Here is a 14,123-nt window from a genome sequence, read left to right as displayed (position 1 = left end):
ATGAGGGACATGGACAGAGTGGATAGTCAGAAGCTTTTTCCAGGCTGGAAGAGTCAACTACCAGGGGGCATAGGTTGAAGGTGCGAGGGGCAAGGTTTAAAGGAGATGTATGAAGCAAGTTTTTTATGCAGAGGGTGGTGGGTGCTTGGAACTCACTGCTGGAGGGTTAGTGGAAGCACATATGATAGTGACTTTTGAGGGTCATCTTGACAAATGCATGAATAGGATGGGAACAGAGGGATATGGTCTCTGGAAGGGTAGGGGGTTTTAGTTCAGTCGGGCAGCATGGTCAGTGCAGGCTTGGAGGGCTGAAGGGCCTGTTCCTGCGCTGTCATTTTCTTTGTTCTTATAAGCAAACTTCATGAGAGAGAAAACAATCACAAATCTTTGTCAAGGTGTCAGCAGGAAGACTGGACCCTAGATGAAGTACCAATGTCCACTGCTGATCTGCTAACAGTCTGGGTCCAGAGCCTGATTCTATTTGAAGCCTTCACAAAAGATCCAATAAATCTTGCGCTATAAATTATAGAACGAGTTTTCACTATTTTTTCAGGAGATGTGAGGACACTTTGTGACATTCTGCCATTTCTTAGAGCACTAGATAAGTTGGCGGTGAGCTGGCTTCTTGAATCCCTGATGTGGGCACGTTGACAGCGTTGCTGATAGTGTTATAGAATCCCAATGGTGCAGAAGGAGGCCAATCAGCCCATCAAGTCTGCACCAACTCCCTAGCAGAGTATCTCTTCCGGGCTCTCTTCTCAGGTATCCCCACAATCCTACACATTTACCACAGGTAATCCATCTAACCTACACATCCTACAAAGAACAAGAACAAAGAACAGTACAGCACAGAAAACAGGCCCTTCGGCCCTCCAAGCCTGCGCTGCTCATTGGTCCAACTAGACCATTCATTTGTATCCCTCCAATCCCAGCCTGCTCATGTGACTATCCAGGTAATTCTTAAACGATGCCAGCGTGTCTGCCTCCACCACCCTACTTGGCAGTGCATTCCAGGCCCCCACCACCCTCTGATATTGGAGTTATAACTCGCCCCCTCACCTTGAGCCCGTGACCATTGCCTCCGACCTGGGAAAAAGCTTCCCACTGTTCACCCTATCTATACCCTTCATAAATTTGTACACCTCTATTAGGTCTCCCCTCATTCTCTGTCTTTCTAGGGAGAACAACCCCAGTCTACCCAATCTCTCCTCATGGCTAAGACCCTCCATACCAGGCAACATCCTGGTAAACCTTGTCTGCACTCTCTCTAAAGCCTCACATCCTGGGACACTAAAGGGCAACTTAGCATGGCTAGTCTACCTAACCTGCGTATCTTTGGAGTGTGGGAGGAAACCGGAGCCCCCAAAGGAAACCCACACAGACACAGGAGAACGCGCAAACCCCACACAGACAGACGACCCAAGCTGGAATGGAACCTGGATCCCTGGTGCTGTGAGGTAGAGGCGCCAACCATTGTGCCACCGTGGCACTGTTAGGGAGGGAGATCGCTACAAACGTTCAGCCTCTGCCCCCAAAACAAGAGTGAAAGTGAGACTCACCTGTGACTGGCTATCACCAGGTTCTCTGGAGTGCAGCATGGCCGCTGAGGCAGACTGGTGTACTTATACAATTTACATAAGAACTCAAGACAAATGGTGACTGAATCAAAGGAGGAGATTTTGGCTCCAATACGAAGCGAATAGAAACGTAGCCGAGGTGGATTGTGGCAATGACAGAGCGATGATAAACTAGGCTTGGTCTCATGAAATCATACAGCTGAAAAAGCAAGTGACACAAGTGCAGCTGAAACATGATAACCTTGCTGCTCGTGCAGTGAGCGAAGGACCGAGGGATTGCCAGAGTGGAGCAGGGCAAGGGTCTAACATCACCAATTCCTGCAATCAGACCTCAAGGATCTCGGAGCTCTTGCCACAGCTCCCAAAAATGATAATTAGAATCGAGTCAGCTCGTCCAACCCAGCGTCATTCAGAGAGAACCATTTTCACTGAGCCAGGATCAGTAAGATTCACCCACTTTCTCAAGGTACAGCAATAAGGCTTGCTGTTCTAAATCATCTTTTCCTGATCTTTGCTCATCTTCACCATATCTTAACTACCGTCAGTATTCAAAACATCTCAACATCCCAAAATAAGAACAGAAGATGATCCAATCGCCTTACCTTTCATTAAGTATAACCCTCTACCGTAGCTTCTACAGTGGCGTCAGCTGAGAGACAGAGCAAGATAGTTGAGAATCCCTCCTAGTGTACTCAGGCATGGCGAAGTCAGCACAAATATTATTTTCTGCCTGTGGTGTCACTGCATGTTCATTCTGTCAACTTTTGACAACATCAAGAGTTTTGTTAAATACCAGTTCCCAGAGACAATCTCCGGCTTTTATATAATTGCTGGTTACGCATGGGATAAATCTTCAAGTTACTTCAGTCTCCAGTTTCACTTGTGCACCTTCCTGATGGGACTCTGTGCTGTCTCCCGTCTCAGCATCTCACAACCTCCTCCTACACCAAGAGGGACATGGAACTCTCTGTCCCGTTAATCTTTCTTTCCACAATCACATTGGTTCATGCTCTAAAGCTCCTCTGAATAGTAAAATGGATATATTGTCAAACATTCTCTTTGTTCTACTCTTTTCACGCAGAACTTTCTGGTTGAATTTATGGCCTTTTAAAATAACCAGTCAGGCCACTGTCACCAGAATCCTAACACAGTGAACATCAGCAGAGCAATCAATGTATGCCAACTGACTTTGCACTTTGTCTAAAAATGCCAACAAGCCTCCACAAAAATCCTAAGAATGGTAAGTATTTCTTGACATTAATCCTGCTTGCGAGGTGGCCTCCATCTCATTTAAATAATGACAGATGGGCCTTTATAATTTTATCACAGTTTTTTTCCTCCAGTAGCCATCTGAATAGCTTTGAGTCTGACTCTTACATTCCAAATGACTAGATTCCAAAGTGAATTCAAAGGATGAATGTAATGAACAGAAGCCATACACTAGTCCTGCAAACGTACCCTTGACTATACGTGATGGAATTAATTTTCTAATCAGATCTTAAGAACTAAATATTTAGTTCTGTGGGCGGTGCGGTGGCACAGTGGTTAGCACTGCTGCCTCACAGCATCGGGGGCTCAGGTTCGATTCCTGGCTTGGGTCACTGTCTGTGTGGAGTTTGCACATTCTCCCTGTGTCTGTGTGGGTTTCTTCCAGGTGCTCCAGTGTGGATTAGGTGGATTGGCCATGCTAAATTGCCCCTCACTGTCAGGGGGACTAGCTCGGGTACATGTATGGGGGTATGGGGATAGGGCTTGGGTGGGATTATGTTCAGTGCAGACTTGATGGGCTGAATGGCCTCCTTCTGCACTGTAGGGATTCTATGATCTAGTAATCAAAAAAGGCATAACCCAGAGGAAGCACTTCATACCTGTATGATGATTATACCACCAAAGTGGCAGAGTTTGGTGACATTTACAATCCACTTTGCTTAGGAGTTACCTTACCCTTAAACATCTTTAAAAAAAACCCCATACATTTATTGTCTCAAAGCCATAATCCTCCCTCCCACATGGAACCATATGTCACTTATTCCGAAGATTGCTATGTTTTGTTGTAATCTCTCCCAGTAACTGTTTAATATTCAACACGTCTCTCCCTCTCTTTAGTTCTGATGAAGGGCCAAACAGACTCAAAACATTCACTCTGTTTCTCTCTCCCTACAGATGCTGACAGGCCTGTTGAGGTTTTCCAGCATTTTCAGTTCCCGTTTGCTCAAGAGTTAATTGCTTTTGGTTGTGCGGTACATGGGCGATTGTGTAATAGGTTTCAATAATACAATAACATCTCGCAATTATACAGTGCCTTTAATGTTTTGAAGAGAAAACACACAAAGCTTTTCAGAAAAGGGAATAGATTGAGGAGCAAGCATTGAGCGATGTGGCGGGTGAGACTACAAGGTTTGGTCACAACTGGGTGTTGAAGAGAAGAGAATGTCATCATTAATACAGCATTAGGGGTGGTTATACTTCAATTATACAGAGCATTAGTGAGACCACGTCTGGAGTACTCTGTACACAGCATTGGCTACCTTATTTAAGGAAGGATGTAAATGTGGCAGAGGCAGTTCAGAGAAGGTTTACCAAACTAATACCTGCAATGCACAGGTTGTCTTCTGAGGAAAGGTTGGACTGGCCAGACTTGTATCTGCTGGAGTTTAGAAGAGTAAGAGGTGACTCGAGGTATAAAAGTGACATATAAGATCCTGAGGGGTCTTGACAGGGCGGATATGGAGAGGATGATCCTTCTTGTTGGAGAATCTAGAATTAGAGGTTGCTGCTTGAAAATAAGGAGTCGCCCATTTGAAATGGAAATGAAGAAAAACATTCTCTCCGCGATGGTTGAGAGTCTTTCAAATTTCAAAAGATCACCACAATTTATGCAGCAGAGGATAAGGGATATCCCTCAGCTTCACTCTTAGCTATCTGAACACCTGGATGGCCAAATGTTTATTCCTAAATCTGTTTTGCTTCTATAAGAACATAAGAACTAGGAGCAGGAGTAGGCCATCTGGTCCCTCGAGCCTGCTCTGCCATTCACTAAGATCATGGCTGATCTTTTTGTGGACTCAGCTCCACTTACCCACCCGCTCATCATAACCCTTACTTCCTTTACTGTTCAAAAATTTATCTATCCTTGCCTTAAAAACATTCAATGACGTGTCCGCAATCACATCTCTGTTTGCATCAGGGCAGCATGGTGGCACAATGGTTAGTTTAAACATATTCTTTGCCTTATCACTAATGAATGTTAATTTAACAATGACATGAGTTTCATGTTTATTATAATGAAGATTATTCCATATGAGCATTAAGTTTTAAGTTTATTTATTAGTGTCACAAGTTGCTTGCATTAACACTGCAATGAAGTTATTGTGAAAATCCTCTAGTTGCCACACTCTGGTGCCTGTTCGGGTACACTGAGGGAGAATTTAGCATGGCCAATGCACCCTAACCAGCGCATCTTTCAGACTGTGGGGGAAAACTGGAGCATCTGGAGGAAACCCATGCAGGCAGAGGGAGAACGTGCAGACTCCACGTAGAGAGTGACCCAAGCCGGGAATCGAACCCGGGTCCCTGGCGCTGTGAGGCAGCAGTGCTAACCATTGTGCCACTGTGCAAAGAAGACAAGTACAATTGCCAGTGTAACTGCAAATATAGGCTTACATTAGAGGACCATTTCACTAATGCCTTCTTACAACCAGCTAAACCTTTCTGATTCACAGGAAAAAGGTTGCGGGCGCTTAAGTCTGCAGTATCATGCTTTCAAAATGTTAGCAGCTGAAATATTTCCAGGGGCTCATGGATCTGACCTTCACAATTCGCCTTGTGATGTCAGTGGCTGAGTGAACTACCTACTGAACTGCCTTTTAAATAGGAAAATTCCACCTCTGTCGCAATCAATACCATGATCTGTGATGTACAGAAACGCACGAGATGATGATGACACATTGGGTTTACACGTATTGCATTGCTAACCATTCTGCGTGCATTTAAAGATTATTTTCCTGTGGTTGGGGAGTATGTTATTTATTGCATTCAGTGATTATTCTGGATTAAGTTTCTTTCTGGCACATGTGCACACAAGCTCAGAATATTAACTATTTCAGTGAAATGCAGCTTGAAGAAGTCTTCAACTCCATTGTTATGATCAAGTGTGAAAGACGGAGCAAGGATTATAAAATGTTAACCTTGTTCATCAAAGAACAAAAATCATACATTCCTCAGAAGTGTCTGATTTTCTAAAAATAATATAAATGTGGTGTTTTGCAGAATTGGCCATTATTTAGTATTGTTGTCTGTACATGCATTTGATTTGAGGAGTGGTTAGCACTGCTGTCTCACAGCACCAGGGACCTGGGTTCGATTCCCAGCTTGGGTCACTGTCTGTGTGGAGTTTGCACGTGTCTGCATGGGTTTCTTCCGGGTGCTCTAGTTTCCTCCCACAGTCTGAAAGACGTAATGGTTAGGTGCATTGACCCGAAGAAGCGCCAGAATGTGGCAACTAGGGGAATTTCATAGTAACTTCATTGCAGTGTTAATGTAAGCCTGCTTGTGGCTAATAAATAAACTTTTATTCTACTTTTTAAAAAATTATTTATAGAATTCCACAGCTGGGGGGAAACCATTTGGCCCACAATTCCCATGCTAGCTCTTTGAAGTGTTCCACAGCTTCGTCTGATCCCCAGTGTTCGCTCCATAACAAGATTATCGGACTGCAGGCAAAGTATTAGGACATGATTTATCCACTAACTCGACAGGTAAGTGTTGTGAGAGTTTACTCAATAAATCTCACAAAGAGGTTCAGAGACCTGTAAGGTTGAGCAGTATTATTTATTGGAGACACATAAATATTTCCATACGTGCAGAGTATAAGCCAAACTAGGCACTAAAGTCATGTTGACTTCTACCTAGGTCTCCGCATACAACTTTATCTCATGTCTATTGATACATGTCTCCTTTACATCATACTGTAGGTGATACTATGCACCAGTCTTATATTAACCCTTGCAATACCAATCACTTTTATACAGGGTGGCACAGTGATTAGCACTACTGCCTTACGGCGCCAAGGACATGGGTTCAATCCTCAGCGTGGGTCACTGTCTGTGTGGAGTCGGCACGTTCTCCCCATGTCAGCGTGGGGGTTTCCTTCAGGTGCTCCCATAATCTGAAAGACATGCTGGTTAGGAGCTTTGGCCATTCTAAATTCTCCCTCAATGTACCCAAACAGGCAGAGTGTGGCCACTAGGGGATTTTCACAGTAAGTTCATTGCAGTGTTAATGTAAGCCTACTTGTGACACTAATAAATAAATTTAATATTATACCTACCCACAAGTTTTTACCCACCATATTTACAGTGCAATCTTTCTTTACACGTTACCCCTTCTCTCCCAACTCGGGTCTAAGATTTTATAAATTTAGACTGTCCGAAGGCTTGACAATTCTGCCAGATCTTGTCCTAGGCAACCTTACAGCAGTGATAGGCTCAGTTACTTTGGGCAAGCTTTGTTGGTTTTGAGTTGAAATGGGAGTGTTCTGTGTTTGGTTGTTTTGATGTGATTTGCTTTACATGCTGTGTGTGTATGCATTCAATTCAAGGCATTGTTCAACATTTCAATTGTCGCTCTTAATTAATTATAGAGCTTTACAGCTGGGGGAGGCCATTTTGCCCATAATTGTGTGATGTTAGTGTACCTTTAAGAAAGTTTTTTTAAAATCATGATCTCTGCGGCTCACACTGCTTCAGTGTTTTCTTAACTCACAGCCTCAGCTGATGTGATTTGTTACCAGATTGACTGGAGATGTACTTTTATTGCTACTTCAACAGCTTTAATGGGGATTGTTTATGTTTACTCTGTGATTGGTTTTATGGCCTTGCATTGTTAGGTGAAAGTAATGAGTTTTAGTCAGGTTTTTTGTTTCTTACTAAGGAATACAAAGGTTGTTTTTTCTGTTTTTGGCTGGGAGTAGATATCAGATTGAAAACAATCTCTCTCTCTCTCTCTCTGGTTTTGGGAAATTCTGCTGTTTAGATGAAAGCCTTCCTAGAGTAGAAAATCTGCTGCTGGTGGCTTGACCAGAGAGTCTCCCTGGTTTGGGAGTCATTGCTGTGTTAAACCTATTAAAAGATCATTTCATAGAATCTCAGAATCCCTACAATGCAGAAGGAAGCCATTCGGCCCACTGGGTCTGCACTGAACACAATCCCACCCAGGATCTATTTCCATAATCCCATATATTTACACTGCTAATCTCCCTGACATTAGGGTCAATTTAGCATGGTCAATCAACCTAACCCACACATCTTTGGACTGTGGGAAGAAACCAGAGCGCCTGGAGGAAACCCACATAGACACAGCAAGAATGTGCAAACTCCACACAGATAGTGACCCAAGCTGGGAATCGAACCCAGGTCCTTGGAGCTGTGAGGCAGTAGTGCAACCCACTGTTCCACTGTGCCCCCATTTGTCTATGGGATTGGTTTGATTGGAACGCATTAGATATATTTATTAAGGGTTATACATTATACTGATTGTTCTGTTTCTTGTTTGTAATTGATAAAAGTTCTCGTTAATTTTCTTATCATGCATGTTAACTATATTCTTAAATAAACTTTGTTTGATTAAAGCTCCCTAGTGGATCTTTTGAATCATACCTGAAGTGAAACATCTCATGCTCATCCTAGCCAGATTCAAGAGGAAAAACCTGTGATCCAGGTGGGCTCCATAAAATACTTTGGAGTTTCTTACCTGAAACATAACAATGGGCCTCATAGTGGTGACCTAGTGGTATTGCCAGATTATTAACCCAGAAACTCAACAAATGTTCTGGGGGCCAGGGTTCAAATCTCACCACAGTAGATGGTGGAATTTGAATTCAATTAAAAAGAGTATCTGGAATTAAGAATCTACTGATAATCATGGAAACCACTGTCGATTGTCAGAGAAACCCATGTGGTTCATTAATATCCTTCAGGGAAGGAAATCTGCCATCCTTACCCGGTCTGGCCTACAGGTGATTCCAGAGCTACAGCAATGTAGTTGACCCTCAATTGCCCTTCCAAGGGCATCTAGGGATGAGCATTAAATGCTGGCCAGCCAGCGGTGCCCATATCCCACAAATGAATAAAAAAATAGCTTAGACAGCAGAGGCTTGTCCCATTCCTTCTGGAGGGAGTGTTCACTCCATTCGATCACAGTATGAATATAGGGATTCTTCCTCTGTGTGGTCTGCAATCATCTCTTTGTGAGTTGATGGTGTACCTCCATTCCTATTGAATGTTTCTCATCCATGAACTCAATCTGCAGTTTGGCTTCCATCGCGGCACTGTGTTATTTCCAGCATCCTCATCCCTTACTGAGGTGTGCTCTGGTGAGCTGAAGGTCCATACTCTCTTGCTCAAGCATCACCTTGCTGCTGTTAGCTTCTGCTGGGAATTGCCATTTTGTTGCCATGGTGTTCCCCGGTTGTGTGAACTTCAGATTGCCTGACTATTTGGATGTCCTTTTCTAGGGTCTGACCTTCTTTTGCCTGTAGTATGTCTGAAAAGGCATTATCAGCCACTCCAAATACTATTCAGTCTCGTATGAGCTCTGACATCAGGCCACCGTAGCTCAGCCTACAGCCAATCTTGTTAATTTATTTGTGGAAGAATCAGTAAGTTCTCCAGGCTGTTGGACTTATTGGTTGAACTTTAAGCGCTCCAAAACTTTATTACTTAGACCATAAGACCATAAGATATAGGAGCAAAATTGGGCCATTCAGCCCATCGAGTCTGCTCCACCATTCAATCATGGCTGATACGTTTCTCAGCTCCATTCTCTTGCTTTTCCCTTGATTCCCTTACCAATCAAGAACATACCTACATCTGTCTTAAAAACACTCAATGATCTGGCCTCCAGAGGCCTCTGTGGTAATGAGTTCCACAGATTCACCACCCTCTGGCTGAAGAAATTCTTCCTCATCTCAGTTCTGAAGGGTTGTCCCTTTACTCTGAGGCTACGCCCTCAGACCCTAGTTTCTCTTACTAATGGAAACACCTTCTCCATAGCCATTCTATCCAAGCCTTTCAGTATTCTGTAAGTTTCAATGAGATCCACCCTCATCCTCCTAAACTCCATCAAGTCCTCATATGCTCTTCATACATCAAACTTATCTGAAGATTCATTTATTCCTTAGCTGGTAATGATGTCATCAGCTATCAGATCTACTGGGTAGGTTTGGTTATTATCATTAGCTGTGACCATGGTTCAGTAGGTCTCACAAAGAGGTTCAGAGGCTTGTAAAGTTGAGCAGTAGTATTGATTGGTAACACATAACAAATTACAGACCAGATTGGGAGCTAACTTCATGTTGACCTACTTGAGTCTCTCCATATAATTCTGACTCCGGTTACTATCACGTATCTCTCTACACCATTCAGTGGGCAGTACTGTTCTCCTGTCCTATATTAACTCTTGCTATGCTGAACACACTTATTCTACAATAACTGGTCCAGCTGGAAGCTCCATGAAATAAAACCAAAGAAACCGCTCAGAAGCCGGAAATGGCTAGGGAAATTTGGCATGTCCACTGCGATTCTCACCAACATTTATAGTTGCACGATAGAAAGTATTCTTTCTGGATGTATCACAGCTTGGTATGGCTCCTGCTCTGCCCAAGACCACAATAAACTATAAAAGATCGTGAACGAAGCCCAATTCATCAACACAAACCAGCCTCCCATCCATTGACTCTGTCTACACTTCCCATTGCCTCAGAAAAGCAGCCAGCATAATTAAGGGCCTCACGCATCCCGGACATTCTCTCTTCCACCTTCTTCCGTTGGGAAAAAAATATAAAAGTCTGGGGTTACATACCAACCAACTCAAGAACAGCTTCTTCCCCACTGCTGAATGGACCTATCTCACATTAAATTGATCTTTCTCTACACCCTAGCTATGACTGTAACACTACATTCTGCTCTCTCTCTTTTCCTTCGCTATGAACGGTATGTTCTGTCTGTATACCCGCAAGAAACAATACTTTTCACTGGATACTAATACATGTGACAATAATAAATCAGAACTAATCAATGTTCTCATTAGCTTCCTGAGACTAGTGCAGAAGAAAGTGTTACAGCTTGGACCAAGATCTTTTCTAGATCCAAGGAAGTTCTAGATCCTCACTGCTTGCACTGTCATTTTCTTTTAAATAAAACTGCAATCAGAGATTGATACCTATTTACTTGAGACTGACAGCTTTCTGGCAACAGGAAAGATTCAATTGCAATCACAATCCTGGGCGGAACTTTCCGGTCCCACCAACAACAGGAAGCTGAGCGATTGTGGGAACTTAATTTGGCGTGAGGCCAAACATCGCTTTCCCGAGGGAGGGGCGATCAACTTCAGTAACTCTTATTCTCGGGATTTCTGCTGATTAACCTTAAGTCGAGCTTCTCCATTTTGCGGACATCAGCAGGTTACCCCTGTTCATTAAATGGTCACCTAGTTGGAATTAAGCTCTTCCGCCAAATTAGGTTCCCCCTGGGCCAGAAATGAGAACGTTCATATTGACAACTGCACGTAAGCGGCGTGCACCCGGTGAGGTAAACTTCCTTCCTGGTGAACCGTGAGTCGCTGCTACATTGCCCTCCTCGGGGAGTGTCTGTAAGTGGCAGCCTGAGACTGAGATTGGCTGGCGGTAGTGCGGGCTGTGTGGAGAATCGCCAAGATAGGGAAGAAGGGTTGGAGCAAAGGGTGGAGGAGGCGCTGGGCAAAAGTGGAAGGGACAGTGTCAGGAGTGGGGTGGTGGGATAGAGTCTTAGGGCAGGGGCTATAGTGTCCGGGGGGAGAGGGAATAGTGTCTGGGGAGGGACAGTGTCCAAGGGAGGGGTGATAGTGTCTGGGGAGGTGATAGTGTCCAGGGAGGGATGGTGTCTGGGGAGGGATAGTGTCCAGAGATAGTGTCCGAAGGAGGGATAGCACCCAGGGGAGGGACAGCGTCCAGGGGAAGGATAGCTTCTGCAGGAGGGACAGCATCTGGGGAAGGATAGTGTCCGCGGAGGGATGGTTTCCAGGGAGGGATGGTTTTCGGGGGGAGGGGGATAGTGTCTGAGAAACGGAAAGCGTCCAGCGAAAGGATAGTGTCCAGGGAGGGATAGTGTCTGGGGGGGGAATGTTATAATGCCCTCTGGAGTTTCAATACAATCAGGTGATGTCATTGATGGGAGGAGAAAAAATTGTGGGCAGATCAGGTGACAGGGAATTCATTTTCAGTTTGGAGCTGCATGTTTGAGTTTTTAGTTTTAGAAGGGACAGCAAGCTAAGAAGAAATGTTTTCCCTCTCTCCCTGTTGTTTTGAAAATTCTGCTGGTTAGCTGAAAACAAGATTTTGTTTTTCTGAAGGGTGAAAATCTGCTGGTGTTGGGGGTTGGACCAGAGTCTCTCTGGTGTTTTGGGAGGATGTCTTGTCTTCAAATTGTTCTGAGTATCACATGAGCGTTAGTCTGTGCTGTGTTAAACCTGTGAGAAAGGTCTTTTGTCTATGGGATTGATTTGATTGGAACACTGTAGATACCTTTTTTAAGGGTTATACATTATCGTGATTGTTTGTTTCCTGTTTGTAATTGATAAACATTCTTGCTAATTTTCTTATTATATATGTTAACTATATTCTTCAATAAACTTTGTTTGATAAAAGCTCCCTAGTGGGTCATTTGAATCATACCTGAAGTGGAACATCTCATGCTTATCCTAGCCAAATTCAAAGTGCAAAACTTATGATTCAGGCAGGTTTCATTAAACACTTTAGAGTTTCTGACCTGAATCAAAACAAATGTAAGATTGATCCATTATTAACATCCATAATTGACCTGTTTGGAATCTTGCAAAACTCACTGGCCAGATGTAAACTTTATCCAGACAACTATTACTGAACTAAATGAAATGTTGGCTGGGCAGGTTCCCGAATTGATATCAACATGTTTCGGTTCATTATTGGTGTAAAACTGCAATTCTTTGAAAGATACACAACTTTGCCACACTTAGGGCAGAATTTGCCCATCCTGCCTGCCACCAGAATTATCAAACAATCCCTACAGTACAGAAGGAGGCCATTCGGCCCATTGAGTCTGTACCATCCCATCCAAGTCCCATTCCCACAACCGTACACATTTACCCTGCTAATCCCCCTGATGAGAGGGTCAATTTAACATGGTCAATCAACCTAACTTGCACATCTTTGGACTGTGGGAGGAAACCGGAGCACTAGGAAGAAACCCACACAGACACAGGGAGAAAGTGCAAACTCCGCGCAGACAGTGACCTGAGGTGGGAATTGAACCTGGGTCCCTGGCGCTGTGAAGTAGCAGAGCTAACCACTGTGCTATTGTGCAATGAGTGGGAGAGGACCATAAGGTCTGTTGACTATGGGCAAGATTTTCCAGTCTTAGGGTGAGCGTGGCTGGAAAATCCCACCCTTAGGTTCTGAAAAGATCCTTAACTTTTAGACAAGTTGTTCAGGTACTTACAGTAACACCTCTAGAAATAAACCTCCCCGAGAAATGGACACTTGGAAAAAAAAACGGAAACTTATCAAGAGACCCAAAGGTTGTAAAATATACCAGTGACGCACTGCACTCAGCAACAGAAAATGCTGGAAGATCTTAGTAGGTCTGAGGCTCATCCAGACTCGAAACATTGACACTATTGTAATGTGTCGGTGCAGACTCGATGAGCTGTTCTGTGTTGCATGATTCTATCCTCTCTCCACAGAGGCTGTCAGACCCGCTGAGATTTTGCAGCATTTTCTGTTTGTGTTTCAGATTCCAGCATCCGCAGCATTTTGCTTTACCTTGCTCTCAGACACTGTTCTATCACCGGTGTTGAATGCTGACACAGCTCAAATTCCAGGAATAGAGGGGTTTTCCTGCAGCTTTGGACATTAGGGAGAAGAACTCACCGTTTGTTGCAACTTTTTAAAAAAAAAAGTACACTTCAATAACCATCAAGATCACCCGCCAAAGAGGAATCGCTGGTGCAAGTTCCAAAGCGGCCCTCACTTTAACACCAGTTTTACTCCACTTCCAATATGTAACCGGGAGATCCTGAGGCATGGAATTGTACTGCAGAGAATTGAAGCGACTAGCAATATCCTGCCATTGTAATCTAAGTGATGTGGAGATGCCAATGTTGGACTGGGGTAAACACATTCAGAAGTCTCACAACACCAGATTAAAGTCCAACAGGTTTATTTGGTAGCAAAAGCCACCAGCTTTTGCAGCGCTGCTCGTCACCTAATGAAGGAGCAGCGCCGAAAGCTGGCGTTGTGAGACATCTACTGTGTTCAGGCCATTTATAGGTCTGACCACAGTAGATGTAGTCAACATCTCTGCCTCCAATATGTGATGAGTTAAACGTGTCAATTTTTAGCCCCATCTCCACTCCTCCCTCTCTCCCTCCCCACTCACCCTTAGCGGGTACCCCTTCCCCACTACCACTTTCACAAGACCAAGATGGTGGCAGAATGAGGTGACTTCTTGCAAGCTGGGACCAGCATACCGTCTA

General features: G+C 44.0%; 1 protein-coding gene across 5 annotated transcripts in view; it reads right to left on the bottom strand.

The window, feature by feature from the left end:
- Positions 1 to 14,123, bottom strand: part of aatkb (apoptosis-associated tyrosine kinase b) — a 301,371-nt gene that overhangs the window by 86,129 nt on the left and 201,119 nt on the right. The window contains exon 1 of one of the 5 annotated variants that reach the window (XM_080209477.1): positions 1,560 to 1,640. The exons of the other annotated variants lie outside the window; for them this stretch is intronic. Within the exon in view, the coding sequence (XP_080065603.1) occupies positions 1,560 to 1,598 (39 nt within the window). The 5' untranslated portion in view covers positions 1,599 to 1,640. Of the gene's footprint in view, positions 1 to 1,559; positions 1,641 to 14,123 lie in introns of those variants that run through there. 5 annotated transcript variants of the gene reach the window in all.

The sequence above is a fragment of the Carcharhinus amblyrhynchos genome, chromosome 21, assembly GCF_965287045.1.
Source record: "Carcharhinus amblyrhynchos chromosome 21, sCarAmb.v2.hapA, whole genome shotgun sequence".
Classification (NCBI taxonomy): domain Eukaryota; kingdom Metazoa; phylum Chordata; class Chondrichthyes; order Carcharhiniformes; family Carcharhinidae; genus Carcharhinus; species Carcharhinus amblyrhynchos.
This window is presented reverse-complemented; position numbering and strand designations above follow the sequence as displayed.